The sequence below is a fragment of the Gnatocerus cornutus genome, chromosome 2, assembly GCF_029298725.1.
Source record: "Gnatocerus cornutus isolate USDA-ARS CGAHR chromosome 2, icGnaCorn1.1, whole genome shotgun sequence".
NCBI lineage: Eukaryota > Metazoa > Arthropoda > Insecta > Coleoptera > Tenebrionidae > Gnatocerus > Gnatocerus cornutus.
In genome coordinates this window covers 12193303-12208884 of record NC_142234.1, presented here as the reverse complement: position 1 = coordinate 12208884, position 15582 = coordinate 12193303, and the positions used below count along the sequence as shown (strand labels likewise).

At 31.6% G+C, this 15582-nt stretch overlaps 2 protein-coding genes across 2 annotated transcripts; one reads left to right on the top strand and one right to left on the bottom strand.

The window, feature by feature from the left end:
* The first annotated feature begins 8707 nt into the window (after positions 1 to 8707).
* Positions 8708 to 13311, top strand: ple (tyrosine hydroxylase ple). The gene is made up of 7 exons (XM_088029954.1): positions 8708 to 8975; positions 10451 to 10562; positions 10625 to 10696; positions 11053 to 11539; positions 11593 to 11925; positions 12203 to 12329; positions 12607 to 13311. Exons 1-7 carry the CDS (start codon positions 8907 to 8909, stop codon positions 13006 to 13008), a joined length of 1602 nt encoding a protein of 533 aa, XP_087886080.1. The 5' UTR covers positions 8708 to 8906; the 3' UTR covers positions 13009 to 13311.
* Positions 13312 to 14592: 1281 nt separating this feature from the next.
* On the bottom strand, positions 14593 to 15447 carry LOC148179092 (uncharacterized). The gene is made up of 3 exons (XM_088029507.1): positions 15135 to 15447; positions 14849 to 15072; positions 14593 to 14787 (listed from the first exon to the last, which is right to left on the bottom strand). Exons 1-3 carry the CDS (start codon positions 15445 to 15447, stop codon positions 14629 to 14631), a joined length of 696 nt encoding a protein of 231 aa, XP_087885633.1. The 3' UTR covers positions 14593 to 14628.
* Positions 15448 to 15582: the final 135 nt, after the last annotated feature.

The following is a 15582-nucleotide window of genomic DNA, read 5'->3' as shown; positions in this document are numbered from 1 at the left end:
TTTAAATGTTTTAATTTTCTGATGCGCTACGTGGGGAAATCTCATTGAAGAAACTCAAGGGCAAATCGCTGTTTGCAGCTGTAACCTTATAACAGTGATCATTGTTCACTCATAAATAAATTATTATGGTCTTGTTGCAGATGTAAAAGAATTATAGCATCTATTTGTGAAGGTAACTTCAATGCTTAGAATGAAGTAAAATATTCTGGGTGGTGCTTATACGAAGCAAGTGGTCACCTGTATTTGATGTAGAGTCGAGTATTGATTTATTTATAATCAGAGTTACGTCCCCATAAAAAGCAGTTTTGCACAAATGCAATGACAGGACTCGTTTAAGGATATTTCAGTGTATAGTAAAATGATTCCCAATTAACGATAATAAATTATTATCTGTTTCAAAAAAATTATTTCACATATCTAATTGTAATTAAAAAGCTCTGTCGACTTTTTGAGAAAAATAATTTCTTCTTTTTCTATAAGCACACTAAAAATACATACATTCTTTAAGGACTAAACTAAAACGTCCCAAGTATTCTCTTAAAAATTTTATTAGGTGTCAGATTTTTAAATATACCTGTAATTCATCACAATGTAACCTTAGGCGGTATATCTTTAATTATTAGAAAGGTATCATCATTTGTCTATTTAAGTATAAGTAATAGAAGATAAAAAATAATGAATTTTAATTAAGTTTGCAAATTATTTGCAAAAAATAGGTATTGTTATCTTTGGAAATGAAAAGTTTATGTTTTTGAAATATACTACCAAAAATTAAACACGGTCTTTGGCAGCCTTAAGGAATCGAATTGAGTATTTTTTATTTTTTTCTAACGTTAAAAAAGACCTCTGATGAAAATATCCACCTAATTAAAACAAACACACCTTTCATTGTTGCTAAGTATTCAAGAAAATGTACAATCTTTAATTCAGAGGCAAACTTCAAATGTTGACCAAATGTATTCGATTCATTTTATCCCAAAAAAGATAAGTCTGTTACATAAAGCATTTCTTGTAAATTAATTCTATTTGTTTTATACAATATTATATACTTGTCTTGTCTTATATGTATATTATAGAGTTTTTAGTAAAATGTTGGAATTTTTTATTTTCCTTAAAAATGAGAAAACTTTTTAAAATTCATTGCCATTCATTTCAAGAGATGATGTTTTTTTAAACTTTGTTTCTTTTAGTTTAGAATTTAGATTTTTTCATTCCCGCGATTCCAGATTTAAAGCATCCTTAAAAATTAATGGATTACAAGGAAATTAAAAAAAGAGACATCTATGACAACATTTTAGGATTAATCTATTTGGAAAAACAAAATAAAATACTCATACTCACAATATTCTACTTTTTCTTTTTGCTATGCAATTACAGGTGGAGCTATTAGTAATTACGATTGTTTTTCAAAGTAAAACGATAAAAAATATATGTACTCATAAAAATCTTAGCATATTCACGGCTGCAGCTGCTAAGAAAATATAAATTATTTATTAAATTATAGGCATAATAAAAAATGTGTAATTACTTCTTATTACGTGACTGATCTTTTATATTACATACAAAATAAACCTAGTCTGTACATTGTCTATTATTTTTAGTGAAAAATTTGTGGTCATTTATATCTAAACTTTTTTTGTACAAGTCAAAAAAAAATGCTGTTTACGATTCAGGACACAAAAACTATTCTCTTTTAAATATTAAAACCAATCAGGAAAACTTTCCTTTGAAAAAATGTAACGTCAAGGACAATTATAATAAAATAAATAAAGATAGATTTAATAGCCAATTGAATAAGGTTATTGTAACTAAATTTTACTACATATTTTTTTGGTGTAAAAAACAAAAGGCTCTTTAATTTACCACAAATTAATTTAATTAAAACAAGCAGGGGCTTTTAATTATTGGATATAATATTTCGAACAATAATAATTGTTTAATTTGCAATTAAAATCAGAATATAATTCTTGTATAATACAGTTTTTACTGATAACTTTTTTTGTGTAGGTAATAGAGATCAAAGTACACAGTGAAAGATACAAATGTGTCTGCCCATTAACATGGCAGCAATTTTAATTAATAAGAAAACATGTCTTGGACTTTCCTAAATTCGCGATAAAATCACAATATGTAATAAATTCATTATAAATATTCTTACATTTTTTTAGCAAAATCACAGCTTCTGGAACAGTTTTAATACCTAAAGTACCTGAAGGTTAAACAATGCAAAACCGGTCTTCGTCTTTAATTTAAAACTTTAGCCTGAGAAGAACAATTAGGATACTAAAACTCAAAAATCCCTATTGACTTTATAAATTCTATAGTATTTTTTTAAATTAAATTTTTTTATAGTCGCAAAGAAACAAAGTAGAATTAAACATACGGTAAAAAAGTTGTTTCATGTTAATTGCAAAAGTCTGTCTTGAATGACTCAATCAGATATAAGTTGTTATAGTTTTCTTGAAAGACAAATCAACAAATTCTTGGAAACACACTGAAAGACACAGCTGGGAAAAATTATAATTATATCAATAATAATAAGGCTAATAGAGGAATTTCTAGCAAAAAATTATCATAGCGGTTGCGGTTTCATTATTTCAAGAGCAAATCGTATTTTTTTCTGATTCGTGACATTGGATTTGTGAACGTTTCTCCGGATGTGGGACATTCATATAAGTAACGTTACAGATCCATGTGTTTGTACTCTAATTGAAAATTTCCTACTGTTAAAACCAATTGAATATTTCGAGTTAAATAGATTACAAGCTGCTCAATACATTTGCCGGAAAGAATTTCACAACTGAGAGAAAGCCACTATGTTGGTAAATTTTTTTGCGATTTTATTGAAGATCCGACCTGAAAAATTGTAGTTATAAATCAAGGCTAATTTAAAAAACTCAATGTCAAATGTTTAATTAATAGTGATTTAATTAAACGGAACAAAATATTAAATGTTGGATAAATAGAAGCGTTATTTTATTTGTTATAGAATTCAATTTATTGTGGTTTCATTACTTATTTCCAGTTTGCAGATCTACTGCAACTAGTCTTCTTATTGGAATAGCAAAAATATTATGACCATGACCGGCTATAGTATAACTTCAGTTGCCTTGAATTAGTAAAAAACCAAGCATATTGATTTCTTAAAAAAAAAAACTTCTTATAGAATCTAATAATGAGTAAATAATGAGTCATTAACGACTGCAGCGTAAACTTATAGTTTGTAAACTGTTGTAAACGACCGAAAATCATTAATGGCGTATTCGTCTTCAGTTCTATTATTTTTCCGCAGCTTGATCTGTTATTAATATTATAATTCAATGTCTAACTTTTCATTATTAACACGTTATAGATTCGAATGGGTGCATATCAATTTTTTTTTCTTGCCTATTCTTCTGTATCTCCGTTTCATCTGTTTTCTTTCTTGTTTTTCTTCATTTAGTTCTGCTATAAAAAGTAAAATGTACAATATTTTCAATTTTTTTGTCGTCGTTTTAGCTCTTCACTTCATTCCGTTCCATCTTCTTGGTCTTTATAATCTATCTTTGTACTACTCATCATCAATCAGCTTCAGAAAGAATATTTTTTGTCACGTTCTGTTAGCAAATTTTTAGCATTGTTTCTTTTGGTCTTTTTTTTTTTCTCATCGTTTCAATCCTGATTTTCACACGTATTTATATACAGGGTCCGGCAACACTTGTGTCCACCCCTAAAATCGTCTTTAATTTTAAAGATAAAATTTTGAAAATTTGCATACGCTTATAGTTGACAAGGCTCTAGAAGCTGACACAAAAATTTGTTTTGATATCACGGTTTCTTTGGCGTCGCGACGCCTAAAAAGTTTAATTTTTAGCGATTTTTGGGTTTTTGCGGTAATATTAGCGAATTCAATTTTTTTTTAACATAACTGTAATACAAATATTTGAGTTTTTATTTTAAATCTACTTCAAATGGTGTTTAAAATTTGCGAAAAAAACGCTGTTTTATCAAGTTAGTTTTCAACATTTTGACGGTGCAGTGACAAACTACGTTTACACCAAAATTTCACAAGTCACTTCATTCACTCATATGAAGGTGAATTTTGATTAGCACGTTCTGAACACTAGAAATCGTTAATTAACATCGACAAAGCGACAATTTCGCCAAGTAAGACTTTTGTTACCTTCTAAAACGAACCAAAGAATAGATGTCATTTGTGACACAAGATGTTGACAGATGGGTGTAAACGTAGTTCCCAATTTTGACGTAATAAAATTGGAAACTAACTTGATTAAACAGCATTTTTTCTTCAAATTTTGAATACAATTTACATTAAATCTAAAATATCAACTGAGATATTTTTAACACATTTATATTGAAAAAAAATTAAATTAGAGGTTCATTTCATAAAACTTCACAATTAGCTAAAGAATACACTTTTAAGGCGTCGCGACGCCGAAACTATAAGTGATAAAAAATAAATTTTTGCGTCGGCTTCTAGAGCTTTGACAACTATGAGTGTATGCAAATTTTCAAAATTTTATCTTTAAAATTAAAGACGATTTTGGGGGTGGACACAAGTGTTGCCGAACCCTGTATATCTTGAAAGATTCTTTGTAAAAGTTTTAAACTTTGTACTTTACATTATTAAGATCTTTTGATAAGCTACAATCCTACGAAAGAAATTTTCTGACTAAATTTCATAATTTTAGCTTTTAGCTGCTCATTACAACAAAAGCTCAATTTAAACTCTTTAGAACATGCTTTATAATTTAGAAGAAATGGACAACTTTTGTACCTACATCATCGTATCGTGCCTGAGCATTGACCGTACTTTTGAAATTCGAAAATCAGTTGTTTCCCATAAAATCACAACCAGTTTTGACAACAAGATACGAGATTCACCAGGTAAAACAGTTTGTGTCGACGACGCGATGTCTGGCGCAAAAAGAGTAAACTACCTTATTAGTCCCTTAGAAATGCATGTGTTGATAGATTTTTACAAAACATGACAACCGTTTGATATTTTAATTTTCTTTTTCCTTCTGGTTTAATTTCTCACACTAAGTGCTCATTAGTCATTATAGTCACAACGAATTAAAAATTAACAAGTATTTATTACCGTTAATTCTTGCATTATAGTATGGGTATTTCCATTAATATTCTAATCATATGTATTTATAACGAGCAACAAACTAAAGTAATTAATCAAATTAAAAAAGAAACAACTAATTCATAAACAATCTGAGATATTTCTTTTGACGGTTGAAAACAAATTTTGCGTGTTACACGAAATTATTGTTTTATTACATCGCTACGTAGACATTTCATAGACTACAAAATTAGATGATAATGATAAGTAATGTTACCACATTTATTGTTGACAAGTTATATTAATTAAACCTGTTTTTTTTCAAGGTTTGAAAATGAGAGCGTATAATAAATTATCAAAATTTAATAAATTACCAAAATTTAGACGTTTTACGGAATTTTGTGAATATAATTTTAAAACTGGTTTTACTAAAGTAAAAAATTATGATCGATAAATGATTAATAACTAATTTATTCCAGTTTTCAAGGAATCTGAATCATAAATTGAACGTGTGTCAAAAGTGAGCTGTGGACGGAAACAGAACAGTTTTGATGATCATTTTTGTACGATACTCCTATGTAGTGTCCCTAGAAAGGATTAAGGTTTATTAAAAGAAACCAGAATAAATATAATTATTTTCAAGCAGTAAGGTAAATTAGCTACTCCTACTTTCTTTACTTTGGACCATAATTTAGCTAAAATCCAATAAAGGGGTCATCTCGGCACCTTCCCGCGTCTAATTCAATGATTTGTCCTTTTAAGTAGAAACTCAAAGACAAATGTCACTAAAAATGACAGCAGAATGTTATCCGAAATTAATTTGTCCCAGCCGTATCTAATTACAACAGCCATTTTCACAATAATTACCTACCTATTGAATACCTTAACATTAAAGAACGTCTGTGTTTTACTTTTCTGTAGTGCGTCACAAGCACGGGTTTTCCAAACGCGTGTGCGTTCTCTTTTTTCTCTTTACTGTCTTGCAGCGCTGCAACTGGCCATTAAAGACTTCTTTTGGTTACGTCAACATTATTTAACTTAACGTCAGTATGTGGATTTTTGTAAGAGGTAATGGAATGGTGCCAACGTTTCAATTTTTTTTAGAATATTTTTCTCAAGGCTTCAACTGGTCTAGTTTAATATCTCTTTCGCTGTGTATTTCCCGACAATTTTTTTTTTGGTTATCGGCATGGCGTGGTTTAAGATCACTTATTTTTTATTGCACGGGGTATTTTCTAATGGAATTATTTGTGTTAAATTAGATACGAACTGAATATTAAAAAGTACTCCTAAATGTTGACTTGTATTTCAAGGGTATATTTTGAGTTGGTATAAATTGGGACTTTCTAAATCTAATCAGTAATCATTGATGTTAATCAATTTGTTATATTAATTTATTGTACATATTGTAAGTACGTACATATTTTTTAAATATCCTAGTGAAGGGTGAAAGACAAAAATAAATAACATTAGTTTGTTCGTAAAAAAATACATATAATTTCAATATCTATTTTATCAGACGAAGGTTACCTCGATAAATATCACTACCAAAGATGTACCAAAAGTTTATGAAAAAAAGACCCTTTTTATTTCTTAATAAAAAAGTTCTTATTGAAGCTTATTAAGGAACTAATAACTATTGTGTTAACTCAAGAATCATAAAGTGTGCAGATAAATAAAAAAATTGCTGCTGACTATGAAAAGAAAGATCAAAGAAATTTAGTCACACAGTACACTGAAAAAAATGTTTGTGTATGTAGAATTAATATTCGGCTTAATTAATAGATCCAAACTTAAACTTTCGACGGCTCAAACAGAAGAACAAAAAAATAAGATACGAAATAAAATTAAAATAATACGAAACAAAGCAGACTATTGAAAATAAGCAGGAAAATGAGAACGAGAACGGGTGACTTATGAGAGAATTAAATGAAAATTGATCCGTTTTTTATAAACGAAATTAAAATGAAGGAAAAGTAAAAAAAAGAAAGAGGAAATTCTATATGAGGATGGTTAGAAGACTGGAAAACACGAGTGACAAAGGAAATCGGAAATGGATGCAATTATTATTAATTTTTTATAATTTCTAAAGTTAAAGAAATAAATAAATGAGTCACTTTATGTTGGTAATTTAATTGCAATTGACAGATTATGCGTTTATAACTTATTGTTGGTATGATTGTATCTAACCGCAAAACCGCAACGTAAAATCCAAAAGACCAATAAATTCAGTAAATAGTTTTTGTATCACACTTCTTATACAACTTCGTATTTTTTATTTCAGGTGGAAAGATTTAAATTTTTTTAATGTAAAATATTTAACCCACGTAAAAGTCAGTGTTAAATATCACCTAATATATAATCTTGCTATAATTTAAATTGTACTTTCAGTATTTTTGAGTCACAAACATGGTAAATACTGAAAACAACAAGTGTGAATAGTTTAAATTTTGACTTCGAATTTGGGAACTAATAAATTAGACAAGATTTAAAACGTTATCGTTAAAAAATGAAGGTGAACAGTACAGAAATTTGTTCTGAAACGTGGAGCATATTCTAAATTTACTTATAAAAAAATTAAACTTGCAAGTAGCATTTGATATTAGACGAATCTCTTATTGCGTATAATTGCAGATGAAGCGCAAAAATTATGTGACATAATTTGTTTTCCTTTTTCGATAACGATAATGTTTAGAGGCCAAGCAAAGTTCAAATCTCCAATGGCATTCTTTTTTCCTGAGAAAAGGAAATATCTGTATATGTAACATGGGAATTTCATTCAAATTTCTGAGAAACCACTTGGAGAAATTTTATTCTTTTTAACAAAATATTTGTGGCACTATAGAAAAATATTATCATGGATTTAGAATAACAAAATTTCCTAGTGTGGAGATTACTTTGCAGATAAACTTATTACGGTGCTACTTTAAATGTGGGTTAATAGAATTTACACATAAGCTTTTTTTTATTTTACCATATGAAAATATAACATTTATTTTTGTTTCATTGTAGGGTCTACTTACATGCCTTAATTCTCTCCCTAAATTAATGTGGGCCATTTGGACTCCTCAAACCGAAAGAACTTTTTGCGTTGGTAAATGTACATTTTTATATCATTGTTGTTATTATTGTACATTCAATGTTTACAGTTACTAAGATAAGAATCATCCATTCACATGTTCGTGGATTGAGTAGCCGTTGGTAATTCAGAATAGAGTTGGTAAAACACAAGAAGGAAAAACACTGCCAGCAACTCCAAGAAATCACGCCGTAAAATTTCTCTTTAATTGTAGGAATACCTACCGATAATTGAGAGGTGAAATCCCAACGACCGCATGTGTTTACTATTTGATAAAATGACAAGACAACGACTTGGGAGTTCCGCAACACGCGTGTCGAATAATTCCGAGAACTGGCCGGTTGATGACACATTGTAGATCGGCAGCGGTAGCACGCCACGGACAGCAGCTTTTAGCAGCGTTCAACATACCCTCCGGAGCCTTGGGGATCCCGATGGACAGCTTCTGACGCAGGCGTGACGTTCGCTTTTCGCAACAATGAAAGGGCTCCAGCAACGCGTGGGGACAATCCGAGAAGGAGGGGTTCAACTACATATAACCATGCCCCACGAGCCCCAATAACACACCTTGGTTTGCTTCAAGTCATCAGAAGCGTGTAATTAGAAGCTCTTCGACAGACGGTTTTTATTCAGAATCGTGGTCGAAATCACGCCTTCAGATTATACGCGAATTCTAGCAGTGAAAACTTAGTGCTTTCAGGCTGATTCAGATTTTCAGTAGTTTGACTTTGTTGAAATTTCTGAATTTTCAAAAACATGGCTGCTGTGGCTGCTGCTCAAAAAAATCGAGAAATGTTCGCTATCAAGAAATCGTATAGCATTGAGGTAAGTTCAACAAAACTTTAAAAATTTATTTTTTTCAAATTCAAAGTTTAATTTTTCTAACAAGCATGTTTTTTGAATTTTATTTTTTAATTTTGGGGATCTGAATTCAAATCAATATTTTATCGTGTTTGAGATCTGTTTTCATTAAAAATATATTCCAAATTATTTGTACAACCGTTTAAAAATGTTTGTTTTTTGTAAATATTTATAATCGTAAAATTCTGGTTCAACAGGAAATTTAAATTAAAAATGAATAACTTGCTCCAAAACAAATTATTACATTTTTATTGTTTATATCATCATAAAAACTTGATTTCGTCTAAATATAATAGTTTCAGGTTTAGCATAATAAATTTTGATTTAAAATTCTGAAAACAATAATTACCCATTACAACTATTTTAACAACTATCATTAGACAGATTAGATAGACGACTACCTAATATTCTTTTCATTACTACTGATGTAAAAAAAGAACATAGATAAATTGCTGAAAATGTAAACAATCAAACAATTATGTTTTTAAGTAAATATTTGAAGTTAGAGGACTTTTCCACCACAAAATGTCCCTTGTAATTGAAGGTAGATGCAATTAAAACACCAAACTGTGACATTCTTTCTTGCGGAGATCTTTGCGTTTTATTCAAGGAAACAGTAATTAGATAAATATTATTTACAAAAATTACCAAGTTTATGATGAAACGGTATTAAATTAATAATGATTTGCTAAAGAAAATTATTCCATTGTCCTTGATATCCCGAGAATTGTTACCTGAATTGGTCAATTAACAGTAGCAAATAAAGTATTTTTTATTATCACATCCATGCAGTTTTGTATCGAGGCATTAAACATCTGCATAATTTAATTAAAAATCATAATTATAGTTGAGTAATATCGTTTTGTGTAAATATGTAAACCTTTAAAATATGTATGGTAATTACTTAATTAAAAAAAAATCGCTAAAATTGTAGAAACATAAAATCAAATGAATTCAAGTTTAAAATTACTATCAGACTTAATTATTATTGATTTGATTAGCGAAAGTGAATTTAAAACTGATTACTATACTAAGAGTTCCGTCCACATATATTAATACAAAAAAATAGGCTGTAATGATAATTATTTTAATTACAAGGATACTGATTAAACTAAGATCATGGCCGGAGAATGCATAAAAACCTAAGGCAATGTAAATGTTCCATGACCTTGCTATGAGGGCATTCCATACCTGCCTCCAACAGTAGCAGACCTGCCCCTCACTTATCAATAACAAGTTACTATACCCCCAAACTACGCATCTTATTTATAATTTTTTTCAATTCGAGAATTTCAAGTTCAAGTAATTCCAACTGAAGGAACTGTTTCCTGCTCTTTATCTGGTTGACGAAAGAAAAGTTTTGAGAGTAATTTCCCGTCGTCAAATTATTTCCGTCTGTACAAGACAATGCAGAAAGTTAATCAATGCCTTTCTTGCAGAATGGCTATCCGGCAAGAAGACGTTCTCTCGTTGACGATGCTCGATTCGAGACTCTGGTGGTGAAGCAAACCAAACAAACCGTGCTGGACGAAGCCCGTCTTCGCGCCAACGGTAATTATTTTTTGATTGTTTTGCATGATCTAGATGTTGCATGAGTGTCTTTGTTATTGTAGACTCTAGTGTTGACCCTGAGATTGAAGTAGATGAACAATCAGATCGCAAGGTTGCTGAAACTTCCGAGCACGGTAAGTACAAAAAAGCACGTTCATTTAAATAAATTAGAGGAATTTTCATCCTAAAAAATCGCCTGCATTAAAATTGCCGCGGCTACAACTTAATTGTCTTTTTGAACCGTTTCTAAAAGTGTTATAAAACATAATTGCATTGAGAGCAAAGTTACAAGTAAAGTGCGACTCGCACAAAGCCGACTAGACCCATTTCATCTGGCTTTTATAATGTCAAAAGTCAATTTTCACCCTCCATTTGTCGCGGAGAGCTACATTCAGAAGTTAAGTCGCGAAAATATGGCATCCGCAAGTTGAAGAAATAAAGTAGCGTTAAAATAATGACCCCATTCTCACACTTAATGGTATTTCCGCAGACACCGGACTCACCGAGGAAGAAGTAGTCCTTTCTAATGCCATCGCTGAAGGACCCGAAGCAGAGAAGGCTTTACAACGTGCAGCTTTAATTCTTCGTTTACGCGAAGGAATGAATTCTTTATCGCGTGTACTCAAAAGTATTGAAAAGTATCAAGGATCCGTGTGCCACTTAGAAACACGTCCGAGTCAGACTGATAACAATCAATTGGATGCTCTTATTAAAGTCGAAATGACCCGCATGAGTCTTTTACAACTGATCCGATCGCTCCGTCAATCTGCGTCTTTAGAACATGTTACGCTAATTGGAGAGGACAACATTTCTGCCAAAAATCCGTGGTTCCCACGCCACGCTAGCGATTTGGATAATTGCAATCATTTGATGACCAAATATGAACCCGATCTTGACATGAACCATCCTGGCTTCGCTGATAAAGAATACCGCGCCAGACGCAAGGAAATTGCCGAAATTGCATTCGCTTACAAATAGTACGTTTTTTAAAGTAAAACATGGTTCGATTTATTAACTTTAAAATTTTCAGTGGAGACCCAATTCCCTTCATTCCCTACACGGAAACCGAAAACAAAACTTGGGGCGCTGTTTTCAACACAGTGCTCGATTTGATGCCGAAACACGCTTGCTCTGAATACGTCCGCGTCTTCAAACTGCTCCAAGAGGATGGAATTTTCACCCCCGAACATATCCCACAACTCGAAGAAATGTCGAACTTTTTAAGACGCCACACCGGATTTTCTTTGAGACCGGCCGCTGGTTTATTGACAGCTCGAGATTTTCTCGCATCGCTTGCCTTCCGTATCTTCCAAAGCACCCAATACGTTCGTCACAAGAACACTCCTTACCACACTCCTGAACCGTAAGTGTTGCATTTAGGTTCTATGTCATCAAAGAAGATGCTAATTTCATTAAAATGCCATTATAACCCGGCAGCTCAAAGTAATTATCTCTGCCCGAGTTATTAGAGTCTCATATTTAACTTGCAATTTCATTATTTTCATCTTGATCGGATTTGAAATCCGATCTGCGACTGATAGGATTTGAGAGCACGTTTAGGAAACGATTTCACTCTAATTCTCCCTCGTGATTTGGACAATAGCGACAATGTTGAGCTGATCGAATTTATTATTTTACAGAGACTGTATTCACGAACTTTTGGGTCACATGCCCTTACTTGCCGATCCCAGTTTCGCACAATTCTCTCAAGAAATTGGACTCGCTTCTCTTGGAGCATCCGACGCAGAAATTGAAAAACTATCCACGGTAAGTTTAATAATTACAACATTACATTAAGTAATTTGTTGATTAAATTAAGAAAAAGACAGTGCAACGATGCAGATAACGTTGCAGCGCTCGTCTTCTGCTTATAAATGCGACTAGGATGTCATGGTCAAGTCTAGATACGCGTGACCGGTGAATGAAAAGGTGTATTGCAGTAGATATTTGCTTAATGCGAACATGGTCAACATATCTTGCGAAATTATAAAAACTAGGTTTACGCTAATTCCAGATACTAAAAGGGTTAATTTATTACTTACAGGTCTACTGGTTCACCGTCGAGTTCGGTCTTTGCAAAGAAAGCGGTGTGGTTAAAGCTTACGGCGCCGGTCTCTTGAGCGCTTATGGCGAACTCCTGCACGCCCTTAGCGAGAAACCCGAGTTACGACCATTTGAACCTGCTGTTACCGCTATCCAACCGTACCAAGACCAGGAATACCAACCCATTTACTACGTTGCGGAGAGTTTTGACGACATGAAAGATAAATTCAGACGATGGGTCTCGGCGATGTCTAGACCTTTTGAAGTGAGATTCAATCCTCACACTGGCAGAGTAGAAGTATTAGACTCAGTAGAAAAACTTGAAACACTTGTCCATCAGCTAAACACAGAAGTTTTGCATCTATCAAATGCAATAAATAAGATGAAATCACCATCTTATTAAAAAATCGACGGATGTGATTTTTTGGCTTTTCTTTGCATTGTTGTATAAAGTTGTCGTTATTTATAAGATAGTATTTTATTTTTAGTTACTATTATTGTAATAGTAGTAGTAAGATAGACAAGTGATCAAGTAGCTGAGATCTCACATCGGAAGTTGCACAATTTAACTGCGATATTTTTGTTAATTTTAATTTAATTATACGTGTCTTGCTTTTTACTTAGTGATATTAAGTAGACATGTTAAAATATTTATTTGCACTTGCACGAACTCGTATAAATAATATATGCCTATACGTTAAGTATTGTTCGTTGTAACATATAAAAGAAATATAAAATAAACTGTTCAAAGAATATAAATTTTCTCTATTAATACCTTTTCACCGCTTTTAGCATAATCTCAGAGTTATGTGATCCCTAAGAAGCACACTTTTATAGCTGACACTTCACTACACCCTTCAAATCCGCAAAAGTTTCAAATTATTTCAGCAGAACCTTGAACAATCATATCAAAACTTTTTCTTAATTTTTCTGTTTGTAACAATTGTCCTTTATCCATCAATTTTTCAACTCAACATTAAAAACTTGTAACAAGGTATAATTGATTTAGTATTTCGTAACTACACTTTATGTTGTGCCATATTTGGCTTTATGGAACTTAGTTCCTCAATTTACATTCTTTGCAAAAATTGTAATAATTGTAGAATGTAAGTAATTATACACAGCAATAGTTCAAATAGGAAGTTTTTTGAAAGAGTGACTGTTCTTTGTGCAAAATGCAGGAAAAAGAAAGTGGCCAATTAACATAAATGTTGCCTGGTAATGTGCTATTCAAGTTCATATTTGTAATTTTATCGACAATATTTTGCTTGGTACTTATCACAAAGGAATGTTTCAAGTCAATTAAAATTGATTAGGTAACGACATATGAGAAGGAAAAAAATTGTACTAAATATCTTCCTAGTTTCAATTTATTAGTTACAATCACTTGCAGATAGAAAAACAAAGCAAAAAAATACGCGAAAGACCTGAACGAATTTTTTGACCGTAAAACTAATCAATAGCGTAAAGTTTCTTTGAGATTTTAAGTCACAAATAAACTGCTAACTGTTTAGCTCCAGGAACTGCAGATGTTAGAAAGTTTGAATTTTTTCAGAACTCTTAGTGGCATAACTTCAATACTTCTCTATGTTTGTTTAAGAAATTTGACAGTCTTAACTCGGATTAGTTTATAAATTGTGCAATTCTTAATATTACTTCACAAAAACTGAAACAAAAAATCCACGTCATTGATGACATACAATTGCTTTAATTCTGAGTACTGTGGGATTTCACTTTTGATAACTGGCGTTCTTAAAAATGTAAATCGATTTATATTAACTCTTCAAAGTCACTCATTTAGTTTGAGAGATAAGTAGACAACCCACAAATAGCGAAGATATCATAGAGAGTTGTACAACTTGACTGAAAATTCCACATTAACAGTTTGTAATAATAATTATTATAAGTAGGAACAAAGTAAAGTTTAACACCATTGTTTATTCATAATTTCCAAATCAGGCCCTGAAATTTAAAAAAGGGCGGTAACTTTGCTTTCTAGCCAAAATCGCGTGTAACTTTGATTTCACTGATTGGTATTACAACGTGATCTGAAAGGGACGGCAGACAAAATCAACACATTTTGTTGAACACTGCTGGGAGCTGAGGGCTGATTATTAAAATTCATGTTTCCAGAAACGACTGGACTTCGAGGAGAGGTTGTGCCAGTTGATTTAAAAGATATCTAAAACAGAAAATGGCAACAGTTCTTCATAATTTTTTTCTTGTGCAAAGTGCAACTTTACATGTCTCTTTGCCAAAGAGCTGTCTGTACGCACAAATGGCACCGTCTGAGGTTTCATAATTTCCTTATACAAAGCAGCCACATTTACTTGTCCATTTTTAGTATTGTGCGAATCATAATCTTGATACAACCTTTCAAGCTGACGAATTTCTTCGGAAATCTCTGTTAGATTCTGTTGAGTTGTTGACAGATCTTCCTTTATTTTTACCAATTTTTCTTGTTCATCTATAAGCAAGAATATAATACGCGTTCTATACGCATAGACAGTTTCAATTTTTCTTCATTACCAGGTTTATCCTCTTCTGAATCACAACAAATAGCTAATAACTCATCAATATCATTTTTAGCAACAGGAACATTTTCATTAACTGAAAACTTTCCAAGATCTGTAATCAATTTGGAGCATGCACATGAAAACTCTTCATCAACATCTCCACTTGACTCTTTTTTTGAAATTTCAATTGCCCGTTCCAAACTTCCAATTAAATTTGTTGCACTTGATGTAAAAACCATTAAATTTTGTATAAGATTGTGCCATTTTTGAGTTGAAGGAGTAAGAGTATTTGTGTCGCAATTCGGAAAAGTACTTTGCTTTGACATTTGTTACTGTAATTTTGACATTTCGTGTAATTATGGTTCTCAACGTTACACAGCAATAATTGAATAAAACTGCCCTAAAAATGTCTTCTCTTACCAGGTGAAAATCTTCATAAAACCCGATGGAAATATTCATAC